Raw genomic sequence first — 22,200 nt, 5'->3', positions numbered from 1 at the left:
TTTAACTAGCGCACTGAGGCTGAGCTAACGAGCGCACCAGACAATCAACCAGGGGACAGAAAGTGCCAAGTTAGAGCCAGTCAGCTTGCATATTTCCGAGATGGAATTGAAACCAAATTGAGCACAGCCTGTGAACAAAAGAAAAAGGCCTCGCTCATTGTGGTACTTTCAAATGATAAATGTAGGCACAATAATTAAATAAGATCAGATATGAAATGACAGACCACTTTCAAAATGTTAAGACATGACTAGTTGACAGTTTTGTTTCACGAGCAAATACACGAGCAATTTTTTTAAAAATCTTTTATATTCTTTGCTTTTGTGTAATTGTTGCTGTAAATCAGGGGTGTCAAACTCATTTTTTTGGCGGGCCGCATTGTAGTCATAGCTTTTTTCGGAGGGCCATTATGACTGTCAACCCAAATAAATGTATGAGCACCTCATATTATATACAGTAAAAGCTACAAAACAAACTGACAAATAACTCGTTTTCAAATCAGACGAGTAAAAACTGGTCAAATATTTAGAAAAAAAGATATTAAAAGTGAAGACAATTTGCAATTCAAGTAATGACACACGAATTTGATGCACAATTTGTCTTCGCGGGCCACGTAAAATGATGTGGCGGGCCGTATCTGGCTCCCGGGCCTTGAATTTGACACCTGTGCTGTAAATTGTTGCCTTGTGTACAGCTTGTTGTCCTCTACAAATCTCGTCTTGTTTTGCCTCATATTGTTTGGAGCGGGCAGAAAAAATGTCATGCTACCAAATAAATGTTTGTGTTTCCCAAGGCAGCAACAACAGAAAATTTGGTTTGTTCCTATTAGTCACAAAGCATTTTGGTGGGTAAAACAATATTCAGTATATACCAAGAGAATGATTTTATTTGTGTTTAATGTTTCGTTTCAGTTTCCTTCCCTGTGTGGTGAGATTAACACTCTGTGGGTCTTCTTTCTTTTCCACATTAAAAACAGTTTCTTGTCCAGATTCAGTTTTTGCTTCAAATAAAGCGTCTGGACAGAGAGAGCGCGGCGATCGAACTTTAAGCAGCTTTGCAGGAGAGCTTTGGTGAGCGGACGGGCAGCTGTACTGGTTCAAACACAGGGAGCAGAGCGGGTTGGTTGGAAGGCAAACCTGCTGTCCAAAACCCACAAGTAGCCAGTTAATCTCGCTCCAAAGATCCCTGTAACCATCATCAAGCATTAATACAAGATAAGGAAAGGAAACACGCCATTTTTATTTATGTTCAGTTACAACCTTTTAAGACAGAAAACGTTTCATATATTTACCGGGGTAACCACTCTTGTAGGGCCTTGCGTGTTGCCTCAGGGTTCTTGGTGGGCTTCCTGAGCCAGCCCAGCCTGTTTGAGATCCGATGGACGTGTGTGTCTACACCTGTGAGATAAAATTCTATTATTTTTGGTGCTTTAACTTCAAATGACCTCAATTACCAGTAAAAATTGGCAAATGAGCGTGCAGGCTTTAACAGTAAAATCCCATTATTTTAAATCAGAGTCCAGTCCAGATAATTGTGTGTATAAAAGATACAATGTTGATTGAGGTCTTCCCAATGACTGTGAATACACACAAAAAAAAATGAAATGTGAAACCATTTTTTAATTTTAATGTATTTTTTCCTTGTTGTTGGCATTTGCGGTTCATATTATTCAAAGGTTACTGAGCTTCACTTGAATCCAAAACTTGCAGCAAATCATACTTGGTCTTTCGGGTTGTTTTTCCCAGTTAGAATGGTGTTGGCGCCCTCTACAGGTTAGTTTAAAACTGCTTTGGGGGACATGTTCATACGTTTTAAAGGTTTCCCAGGTTTCATGACAGTCGTCTAAATAAGGCTGTGTGCTTGCCACATATGACAACTTTGGTACTTAAGTATAAAATTGACTTGGATGGCACAATTACACATTGGGGAGGCATATTTTGACAAATTTTTGTTGATTCCCCACAAATTTGTATACATAAAAATGGCATTGTCTGTTTTTTCAAGGCAGTTGCTCTTGATTTTAATTTGATAGGATTGAAAAGTGATTCTGCTTGGACTGTGTGCCCACCTATACCGGAGACCTGGTCCCAGGCGATATCCATAGCCAGGTGAGCCATCTTGGGTCCCACCCCTGGCAGACGAACAAGCCCCTCCAAGCTGTCTGGGATGTCCCCACCATAATCCTTCACAAGCATGGCTGCTGTCATCTTCAGAAATTTGACTTTGTTCTGCAGGGAAGCAGTGAAACGGAAATGTCAAAAAGGCAGATTCATCATTTGTACACCGATGACAATAACTTGTGGATTTTTGTGGTGTTACCCTCCAGAAGCCAACTGGGTAGATGAGTTTTCCAAGAGTTTCATCATCAGTAGACAGGAGTTTTTCGGCAGTACAGCCATGAGCTCTAAGCTTCTGCATAGCAGCTGCTGTCACCTGGTCTTTGGTCTGACTGGACAGCATCAGGGACACCAACACCTGGAAGCGTCTCACCTGCAGAAAAATCAGGCGCATATTCAGAAAAAGTAACACAAATCCAATTTTTATATAAATGTAGCGCATATAAACACCAACATTAGCCGGAGCCTCTGCGTCACAGCACTTCTTTGCTCCCATGCTATCGACGGGAGCATCACGGCTGCTCCTCATCTCACGAATGTGTCCCAACTGTGTCTTCCAAGCAGGAGGTTCCCAATGTTCCATCTTCACCTGTGAGCCACCTTCATCGTACTCCACCTTTAATTTTCTACGTCTGCGGCTTTGTGAAGATAACAACGGAGCATCTGATTCTAGTTTTGGTTGAGTGGTGGCCAGCTGGAGGGGGTCCTGAGTACCATCTTAACAGAGAGAATGACAAATTTCAATTTGAAGAAAACAGAGAGAAACATACAAGGTGGAAAGCATGATTTTGCCACTTGGTCCAAACACGTGTCTTATTATTATTTGTAAAGAAGTGTTGATGAATGGATTAATTTTGACAGTTCTACTTTATTTCTATGCATCTTTACAAGTGTTTACATTTTCAAATGATCACTTCCATAAACATTCCTAGGAAATCCCAATTGCACACCGGTGTTGAGCTACTTTTAGAACAGGACTACGGGCTACTAATGGGGTTCTTGGGGGCTACCTGGTTATACCCGCGGGCCCCATGTTGGTGACCTTAATAAAACACTTAAAGAAAGGTGAACTGATCTGAATTAGTCTGCACAATGACAACATTCCAGAGAGAATAACTTTGATTTAACGTCACCTAGTGTTGATAAGGAAGCTGTTTGTTGGGAGACTCTCGTCTCTTCCTCTTCTGTTTTGATAGCAACCGAGGACCGGGCATCCGCGTCCCTTCGTCTGGACAGAAGAGAGGCAGCAGCGGTGCAGCTGGCAAGCTTCTCAGATCTTCGAGTGACAACTGGCATGCTTTGAGAAAAATAAGGAGAAGTCATTCTGAAACACCACACTGCATTGCACATGCTCCCGCTGCAGCAGACATGAAGAAAGCAGGAACATCTCGGAACAAAAGTCAGTGTAGTGTTTGGAGGGGAAGGGAAAAGTGCGAACTCTTTGATAATCTCCATAACACCCGATTTGAATAAATCAAGATAAGATGAATTGGTTAATATTTAATAAACAGTGACGCCTACATTGTTTTGGGCATGCATAATAGTTTGGTCGGATGAAAACAAAGTGTTTGTGTACAGTACAGAACTCTGCATGTATGGACTACATTTCCCAAAACAAAGTGCGGCAAGCATGTTTTGCCGGAAGTCTCCGTGTCACACCATTTCAGTCTGTCATCCGATCGGGGAGTGTGGAGCACTGTGCAAGCTTCTCGTGGGGTGGATTTGATCGCTATTCAATGCACAGACGTGGCCAGCACTCCGTCAACAAAGCTGTGACTGAATGACACATAAAAGGACACAACTCTAGTAAGGTGAGAGAAGCAGGCGATGGGGGGGGAGACAAGGGGGCGGTTTTGACCAGTCAAGGAATGCTAACCTCCCTGCAGTCAGTGGCAAAGCTAACGGGTCACTCAGCAGCGCCATGATGCAGTTGTTTTAATTGAGCCAAGTTTCTTGTTTTAAGTCCTAATGATGTCCATGTCTTCTGACTGGAGACCATCTCCCAACGACGTCATTGCTCAACGGAATTAGAGAAGCTCAGTGCCCCTCTGTCAAATCCACATCGCAAACATTCTTGATATGCATTCCCCAATCTGAACATATTTTCTGAACTCCCTGCTTAATATTTGGTTTTACCTGTCACTTGTGTTTTGCCCAGTTGCAAGCCACAATGTATTTGAGTTGGCCGGAATATGCAATTTTATTCTACTGTTTTTCTTTTGTTGGAAAAATCTGACTATGATATGGTTTGCACATACATCTGTAATGCATCTTTATCATCTTTGATTTTATTGTGGTAATAAATTGTAGTCTTGCAATTGAAATTTAATGGCCATGTGCAGTTGTCTTTAATTACACTGCTCAGCAACATTTTTACATTTTTTTTTTCAATCTGTGATGCATGTCAACTTTTATAAACGATTTTTTTGTGCTGATTTTAAAACCTGTTTTATACTAAATGTATTTCTCTCTCTTTGCACAGCTTTCTGTTGTAGCCTGCACACCCTGCGTTGCGTTTTGTTCAACATGTCTGTCGTTGAGCAAGGAAAACAAAGATGTGGAGTAACAGTTGGTTCTTTATTGGCAAGATCTTGGGTTGTTTAATGACGGTCAGTGCATGAGGCACTGCAGCAGATGAAACAACAACCCCCCATTCTCCAGGTCAAAAGGTTTTATACTGTCCGAAAAAGGCGGGAAAGCAAAAGGATGTCCATATAAAGTGAACCTCTGCTCTGCTGTCACCTGACCATTTGGTAACGTCACCTGACCATTAGGTATCTATGTGTATTGGGGAGTCACTGCCCTGTGTGTGTGTCCTGTGTGTATTGGAAGGTTACAAAACTCTGTCTGCTGCATCCATGTTCTGATTGAGCAGTTATGTGTGTATGAAATAATAAGAGGATTTGCACATATATGAACATGAAAAAGTATATGAGTTTGTCTAACCTAACAAAATATGTACACGTTGCTGTTCCTCCCACTTGCAATTGAAGTTTAATGAACATGTGAAGTTGTCTTTAATTACACTGGTCAACAATATTTTGACTTTTTTTTTTTTTAATCTGTGATGCATGTAAACTTTTATGAAAGATTTTTTGTGCTGATTTTAAATCTTCTTGTTTTATACTTAATGTATTTCTCTCTCTTTGCACAGCTTTCCATTGTAGCCTGGAGACCCTGCGCTGCTCAAAGATGAATAAGCAACCAAGCAAAGAAAGCTTAAAAGACAAGGTGAAGGGGATATTCGGGCTCGGACCCCCACGTCCTCCCAGCAAACAGAGTGACCACAAACCGTCTGAGTTTATCATTACAACTGATATCATCAAGGTATGGTATAAAGATTGTCCCTGTATGCCAAAACTCATCATGGGTTATACGAGGGTTTTTTTTTCTCTGCAAGATTTTTATAGCCACATGTCAGGTCATTATGGATAACAATTAGGGATGAACGAAGTTTTGAATTTTTTTGTCTGGGTCTTATTTCTTTTCAGAACAACAGGGCTCTGTGAAGCTGTTGATGTCTGCTGTTTTTTTTTTTTGACTTCCCTCTCCCCTCCTTTGTTTTCAGGAGCTCCACCCAGAATGTGGCCTAAGTAACCGTATTCGCACAATGAATCACATTTGTGATCTTGCCAAAACTAAAAGATTTGAAGAGGTGAGTGCTCGCATAATGTGTGAGATGCCTGACGTGAATTTGTTAAAACCTACCGTACATTGCATTTTGCAGCATGCGGTAGAAGCAGTGTGGAAATCTGTGGAGGACATGCTGACACCAGAACAGCCTCCCGAGGCCAGACATGCTGTCCTTCAGCTGCTCAGAGCCATTATACAGGGACAGGTGGATACAGACAACATCGACAAATGCCTTGAAAATGTTCTTTCCAAAGACGTCTTTGTTTCCTTTCGCAAGGGTGAACAACTCGGGGCCCTGAGAGCTTACTTTTTCAAGGTGATCCGAGACTACCAACCGTGCAACGAAGATCTTTCGGATAGACTGGAAGTCTTCAAGGCCTTAACTGAGAATGGCAAGGACATCACATACCTTGAGGAGGACATAGGTGAGTGAGCTGAATATAGAAACGCTTCACTTGGGTCATTGTTGGGGTCTTCATCGTGGTCATCAATGCCCTGCGTTTCTCTGCAACTTTAGTTTTCTTTCATTGAAATACTTTCTCTTTTGTCCTTTTAGCTCGCTTTGTTCTGTTGTGGATGGACATAGGTCTCACCTCTGACTTTCTTCATGTTCTTGTCAATCTGGTGAAATTCAACAGCTGTTACTTGGACCAAAACGTCTCCATCGTGGTCCAGTGAGTCGCACAGCCAATGCTGCCGACCTGCTTTATTCTCTGAGATTAAGAGTTTTGCTTTTCCGCAGGAAAATTTGTCTTCTCTGCAACAGAACAACCTCCTCAACAGATATTGAGGTTGGTCACTTTGACGTTTTGGAAGAAACCTTTTTGGAGCCTTTGATGAATGCGATCATTGTTTTTTTTTTTGTTTTTTTTTCTTTTTCAGGTGGCACTCCAAGTCCTTGATGCAGTGGTGTGTTACAACTGTCTCCCCTCTGACTCTCTTTGTGTCTTCATCGTCACACTGTGCCACACAGTCAACGTCAAAGAGTTCTGTGAATCCTGCTGGAAAGTAGGTTGAAATTCTTTTGCAGGTTCTTCATTTAAGGACAAACAATTGACAGCCTCCTATTCTTGTTTTTTTGTTTTTTTTTTGTCATTTCATGATGCCACCGTTTCTCCAGTTGATGAGGAAAGTGCTGGGCACTCACCTTGGCCACAGTGCTATTTACAGAATGTGCCGCATCATGGAAGAGAGGTATTGTTATTACCCTGCCCTCTTTCACATGAAGGCATAAAATTGAGAACTTTTAACCACACTGCAATGTTTTTATGATCCTCCTGCTAAGACTTAATTAAATGTCGACACTGCAATTCCTCTGAAAACTAGTCATTGAGAATAGCTGAATGTGGGGCTGTCACTATAGAATAGTCTCGATTATTCTAACGATTAATCGGCTGAACGTATTTTCCCCATTTAGTGTTGTCTATGTAGTATTATTTTGTGATTAAAAAAAAAAAATGTCGCATGAGGGATTAATGTACTCAGCAAACATTTTGAAAGGGATTCAGTTATTGTTTTCTGGAGTAAAAGCAGATTTGCATATGTCTTGTTTTGATTAAACACACAAATGGTTGCATTTTTTGCAAATTACATAAACATTCTCGCAACCAATAAACTTTTTAAAATTGCCTTTTTAAATTGCTCATCCGCCCCTTCTTGTAATATCTATGGTATTTTTTTTTTTATTTAGATTTTTTTTGTGTAAATAGTTTGAAACTACTCAAGTAAAAATTTCATTGCTCAGTGTTACCACTCTGCCTTTTGCTGTGCACATGAAAAATGGGTTAAATCTTTAATAGCTTGGTATGCTTCTCTCATTTGAATTTGTCTCCATCAGGATGTACATGGAAGATGCACCGTTGTTGAGAGGAGCGGTCTTCTTTGTGGGAATGGCACTGTGGGGAGCGCACAGGCTGCCTGCACTTAAAAACACCCCCACACTGGTTCTGCCTTCTTTTTACAAGGTAAAATATATACCACTCTTGCTGCGTTAGTCATCACATCAGAACTCTGCATCTACTCCTGGTTCTTCACATTACAAGCTGTTTTCAACATCTTTATCTTATGTCATAAGCCTATTATTTGAACCTGATTCTGTACCACAGTCATTGTACTAAAATTACAAATATGGTAACTGGTAACTGTATATATTTGTATGGTAACCATCCCAACCCTGCAAGTACATGCAAAATAGGATGACTGCAGTGCTGTGATTTGCTCTCCTCACCCAAGGCCATGTCGTGTGCCAACGAGGTGGTTTCCTACGAAATTGTCCTATCTATCACTCGACTGATCAAAAAATATGGCAAAGAGCTGCAAGTTGTTACCTGGGACATTCTACTGGGCATCATTGAGCGGCTCTTGCAGCAGATTCAGGTACATGTGCATACACAAAGAAGAAACCTTGGGTCTTTTTACCCAAATGTTGGCCATGATCCCTCATAGGCAATCGGCAGTCCTGAACTGAAGGCCATTGTCTATGAGCTTTTGACAACAGTCGAAGAGCTTTATGAGCAGAACGGTTACCATGGTTCCACAGAGAAGTTCTTCACGCTGGTAGAGAAGTGTGCCGACAAAAGACCGGTTAGTTTTGTGCCTTCTCATATCCTAATGGCAGCTTTTTTTTGTTTTTGGGTCTATACTACAGCATCTTTGTCTTTCTTGCTTTGTGTGAAAGGATGCGTCGGTGCTGACCCTCATCTCGTACAGGGCCCAGTCAATTCAGCCCGCCAAGGACGGCTGGATTCAGTGCCTTCACCGGCTAATGGAGAAATTCTTCAGGTGGGGTGAACACACTGATAGCATCGTTTGGTACAATATTGAATGTGGTGTTTCATAAACGTTCCGCTTCACTGTCTCCCCCAAAGAAATGAGAGCCGCAGCGTTATCAGGATCAAAGTGCTTCACATCCTGTCTTTTGTTTTAAGCACCAACCGTCAACTCTATGAGGTATGTACACTATTTGATTTTAGTTGGATATCGTGTGGGGTTGAATGCATTCTTAGTTTTTCATTCATTTTCAACATGTGACCCAAATGGTAGTCGAAATTTCTCATTTTCTCTTTTAGGATGAGTTGATAGAAATGGTAGTGATCCCTCAACTGAGTGGAATCGCCGAAGACCGAGACCTGGCCGTACGAAAACAAGCGACTCAACTTCTGGTGGACTTGGCTGAGGGTTGTAACACTCACCACTTCACTAGCCTCTTGGACATTATTGAGCGGGTACGAGTCCAGTAAATAACACAACTTAGTCCGTAACCCGTGTCAACTTGTATACTTGCGATTGCTGTGTTCTAGGTTGCCAGCCGTTCTCTGGTGTCTTCTGGACCGGTGGATGTTTCAGACAGGGAGAACACAGCAGAGTCTCCAAATGAGGATGTCAAGACTGCGATATTGGGACTACTTGAGATTCTTCAGGTAAATTATTAGTTAGTACTAGTAGATTATTACATTTTGAATTACTGAATGAAGATTATGGAAAGCACTGGTTAAAATTAAATGAATTTAATGAATGCTAGCTGCAAATTAGTCCATTATTTATATTGCTTGTGTTGTTTTGTTATTAATCTACAGCAAGCATACTATTTTCTTTTTTTTTTTTTTTTTAAAACATTTTTTTTGAACTAATATTCAGTACTTTTTTTTTTTACTCTAGAGCAAACTTTACAGCCTACCAGCCAGCCACGCCACTCGTGTTTATGAAATGCTTATCAGCCATCTGCAGCTTCACTACAAGAACAAGTACTGTTCTGTGATTGCTTCCAGTATCAGACTACAGGTAAGTGTAACAACATTTACATTTCACAGCAATCATTTCTGGTCACTTCTCTTTATTCTCTTTACACCTATTTGTCTTTAGGTGTTTGACTTCTTCTTGATGATGCGAGCAGACTCTCTACATCGCGTTGGTGTTCCCAATAAAGACGGTGCCATGAGATTCAGCCCTTATTGCTACTGTGACATAGGGTCAGTGCACGCAGGAACACACACGGACATGCACACACACGCTGACAGATTTCATGTTCTTGTCTTTCAATGATTCAGGGAGCCAGATAAAAGAGCAAATGAGAAGAAGCCGCCAGGCCCGACGTCTCCCCCTGCCAGTGGCGCACCTCCTCCTGCAGCTCCTTCTTCTGCCACTGCGCCAATACGCTTTGCCTACCTGCCCTACTCACCTGCTTTCAGTGTTCTCTTGCAGTGCCTCAAGATGGTACACGTGATTTTTATCCACCCATCCATTTCCTTCCACTGATCCGATGTTGGGTTGTTGTTTTAATTGTGCAGGAGACCGATTGGAAGGTGGTAAAATTGGTCTTGGAGAAGTTGCCGTGGACGCTGCAGTACAAAGTTCTGCTGCTAACATCACCTTGCAGCTTAGACCAGCTTTGTTCTACTCTCTGCTGCATGGTAGTGTATTCCCAATCAAATCCTGGTTGTACACCAACAAAGCCACTTCTCTGTAAAACAACTCGGGACTGCTTCTTCTCCGCGAAGGTGACAGATCGGCTGATTTCAGAACGATTGAAGAAGACACCTGAAGGATTTTCAAGAACAGATGTTCAGCTGGCTGTGGTTCCCGTCTTAACAGCGATCACCTCCTACCACGCCTACCTGGAGCAATCACGACAAGTACAAACCGCAGTCTTAAGAAACATCTTAGCTGCTTTGGACTATTAGTCGGCCACCATTTTGTCTACACAGAACAACTACTGTTTCCACAGAGTTAAACATTTCCAGGCTTAAGAAGAAACACTTCAGTACACTCTCTCATATGTGAGCTCAGCTGCTGTGATGTTTCCTTTTTCTTTTCCAGAGGGAGTTGGTCCAGTGTCTCGGGACAGGCCTGATTTACCGCTGTGCCAAACAGTGTGTGGTGGCTCTTACAATGTGCACGGTGGAGATGCCTGACATCATGATCAAGTTGCTACCTGCTCTTATTGTCAAGCTCACCCACATCTCTGCAACAGTTGCCATGGCATCTCCAATGCTTGAGTTCTTTTCAAGTGAGTGACAGACACAGTATTAAAAGCTCAAGGTCAGACATGAAGGTGCCCAAATAAAGGGTTTGGTTGGTGTTTTGTTTTGTCCCATAGCTCTAGTGCGCCTACCTCACCTTTACGCCAACTTTGTAGCTGAGCAATATGTTAGCGTCTTTGCCATCTCACTACCCTACACTAACCCATCCAAGTAAGTGCTCACAAAAATACAAACACTCACATTCTCAGCAACAAAAAACACACTGACATTTTTTTACCATTTCTTTCAGGTACAACCAGTACATCGTGTCTCTTGCCCACCATGTGATTGCTATCTGGTTTATTCGCTGCAGACTTGCCTTCCGTAAAGATTTTGTTCAGTACATCACAATGGTGCGTTCGCATGGCTCCTTAAAAAAATAAAAACAATTTTTTTTATCAGAGATGAAAGTAAACTTTTACAAATAATTTTTTTGTGCTAATTTTGAATCTGCCCTTGTTTATTCTCAAGCACATCAGGTTTTCTGAATAATAATAATGATAAAATGTAATATAGTAATATTTATTAAAATGTAATATACTAATATTTATGAATGAGAATAGTAATATTTATGAATGAGAAAAAATATATTCTGTCTATTTTCTATTTTACATTTAACAAGGTCTCCAATTGCTCAACAGATGATAAAAAATATTTGGCAATTCATCTGACAATAGATTTATTGTTAATTAATAGTTGCGCATATTTTTTTCATTTGCTTTGTTTTGTTTTTTTTTCTCTCAGGGTTTGCGTTCCAATGCGTTGCTGCCCTTCGATGATGGCCACGAGCAAAGTTCTTTTCGTGCCCGAAGCACAAGTCTCAATGAACGACCCAAAAGGTAAAGAACACCTACAAACACATTGCTTGTGGGGACGTACAGTATTTTGTGAGCAAGGAGCACCCCTCACTGTTGTGCAAAAAAAGGGTGGGGGGTGACAGGTGGCATTTGCAATGAATACCCTCAGGTTGCCATGGTGATCGTTAATCTCTTTTAAATGGATTTGCATTGCACATTTAAATTTCTATAGAGTGGATGGACAAGATAACGTTGATATCCTTATGTTGTGTGAAAAACTGGAGATGTAGTCTGTGACAAGAATACTTGTCATTTTTTTAGCTGAAAGCTTGGAGCGTGATCATTATGCAGGTGTCTTTGTTGCCTTGTCCATCATCTGTAGTTTGTTAAAGTACATACTTTGTTATCATGTTGTAAGATCAAGAATTCCCCCACCCCTACTTTCTCATTAGGTCATGTCATGTCATGACTTTGCATGTACGCAATGAGAAATACAAAAAGATAAGACAGAAAGGTGTACAAACATTTTCTGTGAGGCAAAGTAGAAGGGATGAAACTCTATTTCATTTCCGTTTCATACCACTGTGTATATTATAGATATTTCATTTACCATTATTCATTTTCACAAGTGTCAAAATTGTTAAAATAGTTAATCAGGCCATCTTAAGCTTTTTAACGGGTGATTATCTGAAAAATGACACTGGTAGCGTATAGTTTGAAAGCATTCCTGCTTATTTGCGTAACCTTCAGTGTGTATTAAATGAACATGAAGGTGTCATTCCACAACAATCATCAGGTGGTTCCTTCATTTTGGGGTGTTCACACTGTCAGCCTCCGTTTTCTTGTGCTTAAGCTTCCCTGTTTGTCTTTCTCCTGACCAGATCTTTGTCTTTGTTGCGTAAAATAATCTTTATTTTGTTTCTTTCCTGGATTCCTTCAGTTTTAATTCAGCTTTTGATATCCAAATGAGCGTTTTGCCTTCTGCTGCAATTTGTTTTTCTTTTTAATTGATGGTCATCTTCTTTGTCAGTTCAGTTCTCCGCTTTTCCGTAAGCTGATTCATAATGTTCAACTGCTGTTAATTTTCACCCTGTTTTGTTTTGTCTTTCAATTTTTTTCATTTGGCACCTCCCCTGCCTCCTGCGATTGGGTGCTGTGTTGCGGTTGTGGTTTTGGGGGGGTGGTCGTGTCATCCTGGATTCCTTCCACATATCCCCTGCCCCCCTCCTTCCCCTGTGACCTCCGCCCTTTGACATTGTGGCCTTGCCCTCTGTAACCCCTCCCGCCCTCCCCCGTGTGTGCTGCTTGGTCACGTGCTCATGTTGCTCTGCCGTTGGGGGATGATTCCAATGGCCTCCTGATATACCATCACACACCATACGCCCCTCCACACCATCACCCCAAACCACCACCACCTTGACGTTGACTCACCCCCTTACTACCCACCGCCACTGTAACCTCCACCCATGCCCATTCCGGTCGACCCTTCGCCGTGGTATTCATCACCGCCCAGTCTTCGGGCGGCAAAAGTGGCGAAGGCGGCAGCGGTGGTAGCCAATAACAGCAGCTCTCCAGTTAAAGAGCTGAGGGACCTGTCAGCCATGGACGCTTTCCGATCCCGCAGCATCAGTGTCTCCGATCATGCGGTCCGCAGGTTAGAGAGACCTCTGGGTAACAAAACTACAAAAACAACCACCACCACCACCACCACCAATCGTTTGATTGTCTCCTCCATGAGATGGTTGATGGGGTGTTTGATCATTGATGAGTGGGCATTTATTGCCATTGACACCTTGAGTGGGTGCTGCATGCTGCAATTTGTCAAACCTTTGTCTGTTGTGTGCTGTGATCATACACCTTTTCGTGATATTTTTTTCGTTGTTTTTTTTGCATGCTGCAGTGTTTACAGAAAACACTGAAAAGCATCTTAATTCATGGAGATGTTTTTATGGTTTGATTTTATGCCCGCACGCATTCTTTGAAATTTCATGTCAAATGTTTGTTTTGACTTGTTCGTTTGCTTGGTGTGATCCTGACTGGGTTTGATTGGCTTATTAACAAATAAATGGCTGGAGGGAGTGGAGAGAATGTCATCTGGACTGGCAAGTGCATCCTGCAATGCTCCTCTTTCCTGATGGGTCACTTGATCAGTGATGGGGACAGCAGAAACAAAACAGTTGTTTGTTTGCTCGATGTTGGTTGTCATTTTGCATCGCTCACCTCACAAAGACGCACCATGCTGCTATGACCATGGCAATCTACTTGAGCAGGATTTTGGGACTAGCTGGGCTGAATGTGATAAAAATGCAAATCTCAATCCAAAGTCGCACTTGCACACTTTCGGCCTTTCTATTCTTCATGCCTTCTATGCTGAGCTTTTGGTTGTTGACCAGCTTCTGTGCAGAGGTGTCAAATCCAGGTCCAGAAACTAAAAAAGCCTGCATTAGTGTGGCTTTAGCCACAGCTAGCTTGTTTACCTGCCAGCTCAGTTGCACCCTTGACTAAAGCTAAACATCGACAGGCTTCTTACTTTCTGGACCTGGATTTGACACCTCTCCTTCTGTGTGACTCATCTTGTACATTGCAGTTGTCCGATATACTCAAAGTTAAATGTCTTTCTTTTCCTACTCAACAGTTGGCAGTAATATCTTTCTAATGCAACTGCCGTCATTTCAAAATAGAATACAGAAAACAAGTTTGATTTGATCGACAAACTGCAATGTCAAATTTCTGTTTTACTTACTTCCTCAGAGGAATGGCTGCAAATGTATTGTTTGAACACCTCAGCAATAAGTTGATATACGTATGATAGCACTCATTTCACACTCATTTGAAATTTTGAGTATCTTTAACAATTATTATAAGCATAGACAAAGGTAAGTGTAATACTTAATTTTGTTAGTTTTGATTTCAGACACTTTTGCACGAGTTGATTTCTGAATGACCTTTTTAATCCGACAAATTGAACCACTTATTTAACAAAACAATCTGACATTGAAATGCATGTGTTTGACTCTTCTTGACTAAACTCCTCCACCTGAGCAATATTGAATAGAACGCCTCTGATCCAGTTCAGTGAAATAAAAGGGTGGAATAGCCCATGTGGTATTGTAACCTGCAAGAAACTCGCTTTCCAGCATGGGTCTGTTTGTTTTGTACTTTTGTTGGTGATTGTACATGCATGATTGTCCCGTATACTCATAATGCACGTAATACTTGCATATCTCTGTTTCCATGGACAACGCGTTTGACTTCAATCCTGATGTCATGTGTTTTTTCACTGATTGCATTTCTGCTTTGCTCTCGTTTCTTTGCGTCCCCGTAGGATGCAAACCTCCAACACCACCTGCAGTCTGGGCTCTGCTGATGAAAATGCAGTAACTCAGGCAGATGAGGGGCTGAAAACAGTCCACTTGGAACTCACTGAGACATGTCTGGACATGATGGCACGATATGTCTTTTCTAATTTCTCTGCGCTGCCCAAAAGGTGAGTGATGACTCTTATTTGGTTTTGTGCCATTTGTATTCCATGATTTGCATATTTGACTTTTCCCTCAGATCTCCAATCGCAGAGTTCCTCTTGGACGGGGGTCGTAGTATGACTTGGTTGGTGGGCAATAAGCTGGTGACCATCACCACCAGTGGAGGGGTTCCCACTCAAGCTCTGCTGGGCCTGGATGTGGCTGATCGACTGGGAGGAGGAGGAGAAATGACCAGGTTTGACACTTCATCAAAATGGTTAATTTTATGATTTCACTGTGTTTTTTTTAAAAATTTTTTTATGTGACCCAACAGATCGGATCCATCTCTACACACTCGAATAACTAAAGAGGCACCAGCCAAACTGGAGTCCCAATCAAGTCAACAGCAAAGCAGAGCCACACGTATACGGGCCCGCTCCATGTCAGGTAATATTTACCTTTTCCTCACAATGTTTGGATTAGCATGGATTGTGTTTTGTTTGTGCCTGGATAGCTTCTCAGTTTGGAGTCTCCTGTTTGTATCTCAATGAACTGCTGGTTGCAGGAGATTTCATGTATGGTACTAATGTTTTTTTTTTTTTTTTCTGGATACATAGATATGAATAGCAACAGCCACATTCTGCCTGTCCCTGTTTATGTACCAGGTGGTCACGCCCTTCGTGCTGGTCCTGCCCAAAGTCTCAGCCCCCTTGTGTCCCCCTCTGAAGGGGAGTTAGCTGCTCAGCTGTCCCCCTCTTCTGCTTCTGCACTGGATGGCCTGAGTGCTTCCTCTTCTACCTCTGCCACTGTGTCGGCCCCGCCGCCACTCAAGGACAACCGCGGCCTGGCTGAGTTTGTCCCCATGCTCACGCAGGGCTGGGCTGAGATCTTAATTCGAAGACCATCCGGTATGTTGGAGAGTCAATATAAGGCTGAATTGTTTATGTGAAACCCGTAAACCAAACTCAAAATCTTCTCCCCTCCAAGTATTCTTTTCTCACGCACAGTAACTTTTAAATCGCCAACTAACTTGAACCTCATAAAGTGGCTCTTGTGTTTCCAATTTTATTATGACATAAGGATACGTTGAATAACCACTGATGTCGTCTGCATTTTTCCATCTTCCTTGCTAACCAGGTAACACAAGCTGGTTAATGTCTCTGGAGAACCCACCCAGTCCCTTCTCCTCTGAGCTGGGCAACATGCCCCTCCAGGAGCTCTCGACTGTCCTGATGGCGATGGAAGGTGTGAAGGAACCTCCTCCCCAGACAGCCAGTGCTCCAGCGAGCACAGCTACTCCTGCGCCAGCTGAGGCCTTCAGCCAAACGCACAGCAATGCTGGAGGGAAGCCTCACCTGATCCAGCGCTCCAACACGGGTGAGTTTGTGTACATTGAGAGAACATGAGATCAACAAAATTGTGACCATAATGGTCATTGATGCATTCAGCACATTAAAACAATCTCATATTTATTTTGAAAGTGACGCAAACAATATTCTTGTCGCAACTGGACTGCTCTGTTTGTCTTCTGGCCCAGTTCAGAAATATTGTGCAGTGTGCAGCAGTCTCATAACAAACAAAGCCAGTCCAGTTGCGATCCATCTAATGCCCGGAAAAATCAAAATGACCTGCATGAATGAGATAGATAATCCACAAGCATACATGATTTTCTTTTTCAATTGGCAGTTTGCTCATTTTCAAACCAACATCATATGTGAGTCATCTTCAAGATTTTGATAATTTTGTGTTTACTTTATGCTGAAGAATAGGTAACACTGAAATACATGTTGCTACAAAAAAATATAACACAAACAAAAAATTAAGAATACTTTGGATCGTCAATCAGTCCCACCCACCATTGCCCTGACTCTCGACCTTGGGCTTGATCTTTATACTTTATCGGGGAAAAGGTGCTCTTAGTATTTAATTCTTTAGTTTCACATGACTAAAAGTTATTGTGTGAACCACTGGTATTTAAGTTGTATTGTTTTGTTCTGTACAAGAAGCTGACAAATTACTACAAGAAAAATTTGTAATTTTTCAAAATCTTTAAAAAAAGTGTTGCATCTCAATTGCATCTTAATTTTACTTGAAGATGGCCGGCAGAATATACCTGGACTGGGCATGTCCTTTTTTTTCATAGGCCTCTTTCTTATTGACACAGTTTTTATTCATTTATTTATTTATTTATGTGTGCGTGTGTGTGCGTTTCAAATGTTGTCTTCTTTGCCATCACACCCTCTTTTTCACTTTCCAGAAATGTGCCATTCCTTTTAAGATTGTTTCCCTTCGTCTGATGGTTTTGTTTGCCACGTTTGTCTCTCATTGTGCTGGTTTGTGATTGACATATGTGGCATCCTGCCTGCAGTGAGCGGCTCTCTCTGGGGTCTGGGTCAGGGCTGCGCACCCTTAGGCCCTCCGGCCCCTAACAGGTTGTACAGGAGCATTTCCTGGGCAGGTACCGTTCTCCATGTGTGCCCCCCCCCCCCCCACAAACACACACACTCACAGCACTCTCCAGAAAACAGCCGATGTAGTCCATTTCTTTTTCACTTGATCATTACAGTTGTCAGTAATGGCAAAATTACAACTAAATTTAAAGAATAATTGTCATTTAAAATGAAGTGCTTGTTCACTTTCTTGCAGATGACAATGAGAACTTTAACAATTGCTTGGGACTGATTCCTCAATGATGCAAACTCCATGTTTGTGCTAGTGGGTCAACAGATGATTTCTGATTTGCCCTCAGTCATCTTATCACAAGCAGAGAGAGGACGGCGTTTCAATCTTCCCACTGATTTTTATCTGTCGTCTTCCTTGATTGTTTTCCTTTCCTGTTTCGCTAAGCATCTTCTAACCCTCAGAGTCTGAGAATCTCCCCCTGAGGGTGTCAACAGAAAAGCCCAGACCTCAATCGACTCAAATACTCTTTTGTGTCATCACGGGCTAACCAGTGCAGTAGACAATCACTTCCAGAGCTGTCGTTTAGGGGGTCAGACCCAAAAGTGATCACCTTGCTCTTCTCTTCCTCAAATCTGGGCAGAGTTTTGTTTGAAGCCGTGGGACTGCAGGGCTCGGTCTGGGCTGCTGTTACACTGTATTTGGGTTGAAATAACCAATACATGCATGCACCTTTTATAGTGTTGGGCGGTATCTGTGTTGTCCTACAGTGAGCGTGCTCCAATGTCATATCTTGAGGTGACAAATCTGATTATTTAAGGGTGCGGCAGAGAGTGTACAAATACTGCACACCAAAATAGAATGTAACGTTCGAAAAACATAAACAATCCACATTATAGAGTAGAGAGACTGATTTCTGTGGAAATTAAATTCAAAGCCACACTTTCTCTACACATGGTAGCTTTATAGGGCATTCATATTCAAAGGTTTGCCCCAGTGCACATCAAGATACAAATGTTTAGTTATGAGTGCGGTCATGGATTAAATTAACAGTAACTTGTAAGTCAAGGCACCACTCTGTTTATTTCATTGCGTTTGCTTCCTCTATTAGCTTTTCATTCGTATTAGTGTACCTTTCTTTGATGCTTGTCTGGGAGAAATTAACTCGAGTGATTTGTGGAAATTTGATCGCAACTTGCCTTTCAGTTACCACCTCTGCCAACTTTCCCTAACTACCTATATCAGGCTGATCTCGCGTGAAGGATACATCTATACCGCCCAAGCCTAGTGTTTGAAATGAAATGAAACCCTTTTCTATAATGGATAGATGCTGCCTCTCCATATTTTCCGATCAACACCTCTAGGTTTAGATTGAGCGCCGCGGCTAATCATTCGCATGTGTGTGTGTGAGAGTGTGTGTGTGTGTGTCAGCCTGATGTCTGCAGATGTAAAATTGCCTACTGACATCAATGATGATTGTTGTTGACTAACATAGCTTGTTTGTGAAGGGCGAGCTATTTCATTGCTGTCGTGACGCGCCTACAAATGTTTGTCATTGTGTCCTGCTGTAGACTCAGCAGTGGTGTTGGAAGAAGGTGCGGGGGCGACAACTGCACACACCTCATCTGACTGGCTGGAAAATGAAGAAATCGAGCCCATGCCGTCTGACCCCATTTTTATTTCTGCTGATAAATTTTCAAAAGCGCCGCCTCCTGGAACACTCAGTAGGGTTAGTATAAAAATGATCAAAGTGCAAGGGACGACTTTGGATTTCACAAATCTTTCATCTCTTCTGCTTTGTCTCCTAGTCCTCCTCCACCTCCAGTCAAGATGATGAAAAGTCCACTTTGGAAGAAGTAAGTGAGGGGGCCATCCCCATTGATCAGCCAACTCAGGGGCTCTCCACTCCCGGCAGTCAGGAACTCCTCTTCCAGGGCACTAACCAGTCCCAGGGTCCTGGACTCAACAAGTCCAGCTCCTCACCAGAACTTCAGACCTTATCAGAAGCTTTCTCCAAAGTTGCTCAGGGGTCAGAGACTGTGCTAGGAGACGCGGCACAACCGAGAGGGCCTTCAGAGGCCAAGGTCCAGCCGCCTGTTGAGAGGGAGAGTGCAGGAGGAGATCTCAGTGGACCCACAACACAGACTCAAGTGGTTGAAGGGTCCTCGGCGTCAGGGCCGCCTCAAAGTGGAGGAGTAAGAATGAAGTTGGAGTTTCCACCTAGTGGAGCAACCCCTGGACCCATATCACCCAGCGGGGGTCACAGACCACGAGGGCACACCATCTCGGTATCAGCGCCATCTTCCAGGAGGGAGAGGAGGACCGAGAGAGATTCATACCATAGTCGACCTGGACCCAGCAACGCTGAGAAGACGTCTGGTCTGTGCCCGAGGTACAAAAAATCTGAAAAAAATACTGTTAAAAATGCACCTAAAGAATTGGCCAAACCTGTTGCCATGTTTATGTTAAGGAATGTTGTCTGCTGAAAATAGCTAGATACTTTTAAAATCGATTAATCAGTAAAGAAAGTTACTTTGTTAAGGTAATTGTGGCAACACTTTTTATTACACCAATAAGTTCCAACTTTGATAGTGTTGATTAACTCTTGGTGCCTTCCGCTTTATTTATTTATTTATTTATTTATATATATATCTATCTCCTCCCTTTTTTAGCTTTGTATTCCTCCAGCTGTACCATTCGCCCTTCTTTGGAAATGAAGCTAACAAGCCGCTGCTGCTGCCCAAAACCGAAGTTAGTGTCCCTCATTGGACGAGCTTCCCACACAACTTGGCTTACTTTTAGAGAGTTTAATGCAGTGTTGACATCAATGTGTTCTTTTGGGAAGGTAATTGATCGTGCTGTGAAGGTTCTGGACCAGATGCCTCCTTATGACACTCACAAGATCGGAGTGATCTTTGTTGGAGCGGGTCAGGTGAGGACACTTTTAGTAAATGTGGTCTCCTCAAGGTGCTACATGAACGTTGCAAGTCTAAATTCAGACTTGCCTGTTTGCTTGCTTGAAAATACTAGCAAATGATGATGTGATGTTGCATGGGGGAGTACTCTACACACTATTTAAAAAGTCCATTTTCTACCCCCTTTATAAAAATCACATAAATGTGGATTATTAAAGACTTCAAGAAAAATCCTGTACTCCTAATCTGTAATGTCAAAAACCCACTTGCAAATTGTTGAGTGTTGGAATTTGACCATGCAAACTGATTTGATGCCAGAATCTCTGCCAATGTTCTAACTTGACGTCTTCTGAAGGTTAACAACGAGGTAGCCATCCTCTCCAACGAGTACGGCTCAAACCGCTACGCTACCTTCCTGACTGGGCTCGGCAAACTGATCCACTTGAAGGACTGCCCCCCCGACCAGATCTTCCTGGGCGGGCTCGATCGGCACGGCGACGACGGCGAGTTCACGTACTGCTGGCATGATGACATCATGCAAGGTGTGTAAAGGCACACTAAGTTGGAGTGTTTTTGTTGCCTTTTATGTACAGTATTAATAAAGTTGTGTGTGTGTGTGTGTAGCTATCTTCCATATCGCCACACTGATGCCAAACAGGGAGAGCGACAAGGGCTGCTGCAATAAGAAGCGCCACATTGGCAATGACTTTGTCATGGTCGTTTACAATGATTCTGGCGAGGAGTACAAACTCGGCACCATAAAGGTAGACACGCACAAACACACACACGCAGTCATGTTTCCATTCGTAGCGTTGCTTTGTTTTCACAATGTTTCCGCCTCTCTCTTAGGGTCAGTTTAATTTTGTGGAGGTGCTCATAAAACCACTGGATTATGAATGTAACCTCGTTTCCCTGCAGTGCCGTAAAGGTGAGCCCAACGCTTTGTCACCTCGCCTGTTTCACCTTCTTGTGGATTTGTCACCTCTTTTTTTTTGTTTTGCTGTCTTTCAGACCTGGAGGGCCTCGTTGACACGTCTGTGGCAAAAATAGTCTCTGACAGCAACCTCCCGCTATTGGTCAGACAGATGGCTCTGCATGCCAATGTAAGTCTACATTGTGCTAGTCATTTGTCCATCAAGCCGCTCCAGCATTTAATTATATAATGATTGTAGAGAAAGACTTGTTTGTGTCATATTTTCTGTAGATGGCCTCCTTAGTGCATCAGTACAGAGCTAACCCTTCCGACGCTTACGCCTCCAAGTGGCTGGCAAGGTTACGGCACATCAAGAGGATCAGAACAAGGGTAGGAAGAAGACACTTGTCTTGTTCTTCCACAGAAGAAACTTCAAGTTCATGTGAGGTCAACGTTTCTGTGTCTCTTCTGCTTTCTCAGGCTCATGAAGAAATCCAGTCCCGCTCGAATCCCGGTATCTCGCTCACGCAAGGACACACTCAGCAGAACAAGACTTTTCAGCAGAGCACCGCACCCGCAAACCCGGAGATCTCTGGCCAGCGTAAAAGACTCGTTTCTACCGTCGACGACTTCACAGATTTTGTGTGACACATGCTCAGACCCGAGACGAGGTGAACTGAGTTTCATCTCACTGAAACAGCTTGTGAGCTTCATAGTCAAGATTTATTTTTGGAGTGTTAGTGTTGAACATGGCAAATTATGCAGATTCTTTCAAAAATGTGAACTTAGTGACATTCTACACTGAAGCTGAATGCAGATATTTGAGTGCATTAAAACGTCTGAAATGTCCTTTTGTGTGGTTAACAAGTTCTTTTAAAACACACAATGTTGTTTTTTTGTCAGGGTTCGTTCAAGGTCGCAAACGGTTGCAAAGACGTTCGCCCAGAC

At 42.5% G+C, this 22,200-nt stretch overlaps 2 protein-coding genes across 7 annotated transcripts; one reads left to right on the top strand and one right to left on the bottom strand.

Annotated features, from left to right (window-relative positions):
- Positions 1-876: 876 nt before the first annotated feature.
- On the bottom strand, positions 877-3,537 carry nthl1 (nth-like DNA glycosylase 1). Its single transcript, XM_088372833.1, has 6 exons — positions 3,249-3,537; positions 2,570-2,832; positions 2,318-2,488; positions 2,067-2,226; positions 1,290-1,395; positions 877-1,183 (listed from the first exon to the last, which is right to left on the bottom strand). The coding sequence occupies exons 1-6, from the start codon at positions 3,463-3,465 to the stop codon at positions 883-885; spliced, it is 1,218 nt and encodes a 405-aa protein (XP_088228959.1). The 5' UTR covers positions 3,466-3,537; the 3' UTR covers positions 877-882.
- A 222-nt stretch (positions 3,538-3,759) lies between these two features.
- tsc2 (TSC complex subunit 2) lies at positions 3,760-22,101 on the top strand. Of its 6 annotated transcripts, none has more exons than XM_088372826.1 (43): positions 3,760-3,926; positions 4,598-4,868; positions 5,270-5,442; positions 5,684-5,770; positions 5,843-5,953; positions 6,026-6,173; positions 6,305-6,422; positions 6,491-6,539; positions 6,631-6,756; positions 6,869-6,942; positions 7,586-7,712; positions 7,981-8,124; positions 8,194-8,331; positions 8,426-8,529; positions 8,616-8,697; positions 8,817-8,972; positions 9,048-9,167; positions 9,406-9,528; positions 9,610-9,716; positions 9,795-9,960; positions 10,035-10,157; positions 10,245-10,379; positions 10,564-10,753; positions 10,844-10,937; positions 11,017-11,119; positions 11,511-11,605; positions 13,077-13,217; positions 14,889-15,050; positions 15,122-15,280; positions 15,359-15,471; positions 15,690-15,932; positions 16,162-16,401; positions 17,393-17,482; positions 18,996-19,153; positions 19,233-19,816; positions 20,097-20,175; positions 20,270-20,356; positions 20,695-20,881; positions 20,964-21,103; positions 21,189-21,267; positions 21,351-21,442; positions 21,544-21,642; positions 21,733-22,101. In XM_088372826.1, the coding sequence occupies exons 3-43, from the start codon at positions 5,308-5,310 to the stop codon at positions 21,898-21,900; spliced, it is 5,676 nt and encodes a 1,891-aa protein (XP_088228952.1). In that variant the 5' UTR covers positions 3,760-3,926; positions 4,598-4,868; positions 5,270-5,307; the 3' UTR covers positions 21,901-22,101. The 6 variants fall into 6 exon arrangements, with proteins under 6 accessions (XP_088228952.1, XP_088228951.1, XP_088228957.1 ...); XM_088372825.1 differs by having other exon boundaries at positions 4,598-4,889; XM_088372831.1 differs by lacking the exon at positions 13,077-13,217 and having other exon boundaries at positions 4,598-4,889.
- Positions 22,102-22,200: the final 99 nt, after the last annotated feature.

Source organism: Syngnathus floridae, chromosome 4 (genome assembly GCF_059516105.1).
Source record: "Syngnathus floridae isolate MCC-2025c chromosome 4, RoL_Sflo_1.0, whole genome shotgun sequence".
Taxonomy (NCBI): domain Eukaryota; kingdom Metazoa; phylum Chordata; class Actinopteri; order Syngnathiformes; family Syngnathidae; genus Syngnathus; species Syngnathus floridae.
Note: the sequence above shows the minus strand (reverse complement) of the source record. Positions and strands in the feature narration are given on the sequence as shown.

What these genes read in the sequence shown, in the direction of transcription:
- tsc2 (XM_088372826.1), top strand. Translation starts at nt 5,308, where the DNA reads ATGAATAAGCAACCAAGCAAAGAAAGCTTAAAAGACAAGGTGAAGGGG. An exon ending in TATTGCTACTGTGACATAGG is followed by an intron (nt 9,717 to 9,794) that starts GTCAGTGCACGC and finishes TCAATGATTCAG; the next exon opens with GGAGCCAGATAAAAGAGCAA. An exon ending in ACGTCTGGTCTGTGCCCGAG is followed by an intron (nt 19,817 to 20,096) that starts GTACAAAAAATC and finishes TCCCTTTTTTAG; the next exon opens with CTTTGTATTCCTCCAGCTGT.
- nthl1 (XM_088372833.1), bottom strand. Translation starts at nt 3,465, where the DNA reads ATGTGCAATGCAGTGTGGTGTTTCAGAATGACTTCTCCTTATTTTTCT. An exon ending in AGCTTCCTTATCAACACTAG is followed by an intron (nt 2,833 to 3,248) that starts GTGACGTTAAAT and finishes CTCTCTGTTAAG; the next exon opens with ATGGTACTCAGGACCCCCTC. An exon ending in CTACAAGAGTGGTTACCCCG is followed by an intron (nt 1,184 to 1,289) that starts GTAAATATATGA and finishes TGATGGTTACAG; the next exon opens with GGATCTTTGGAGCGAGATTA.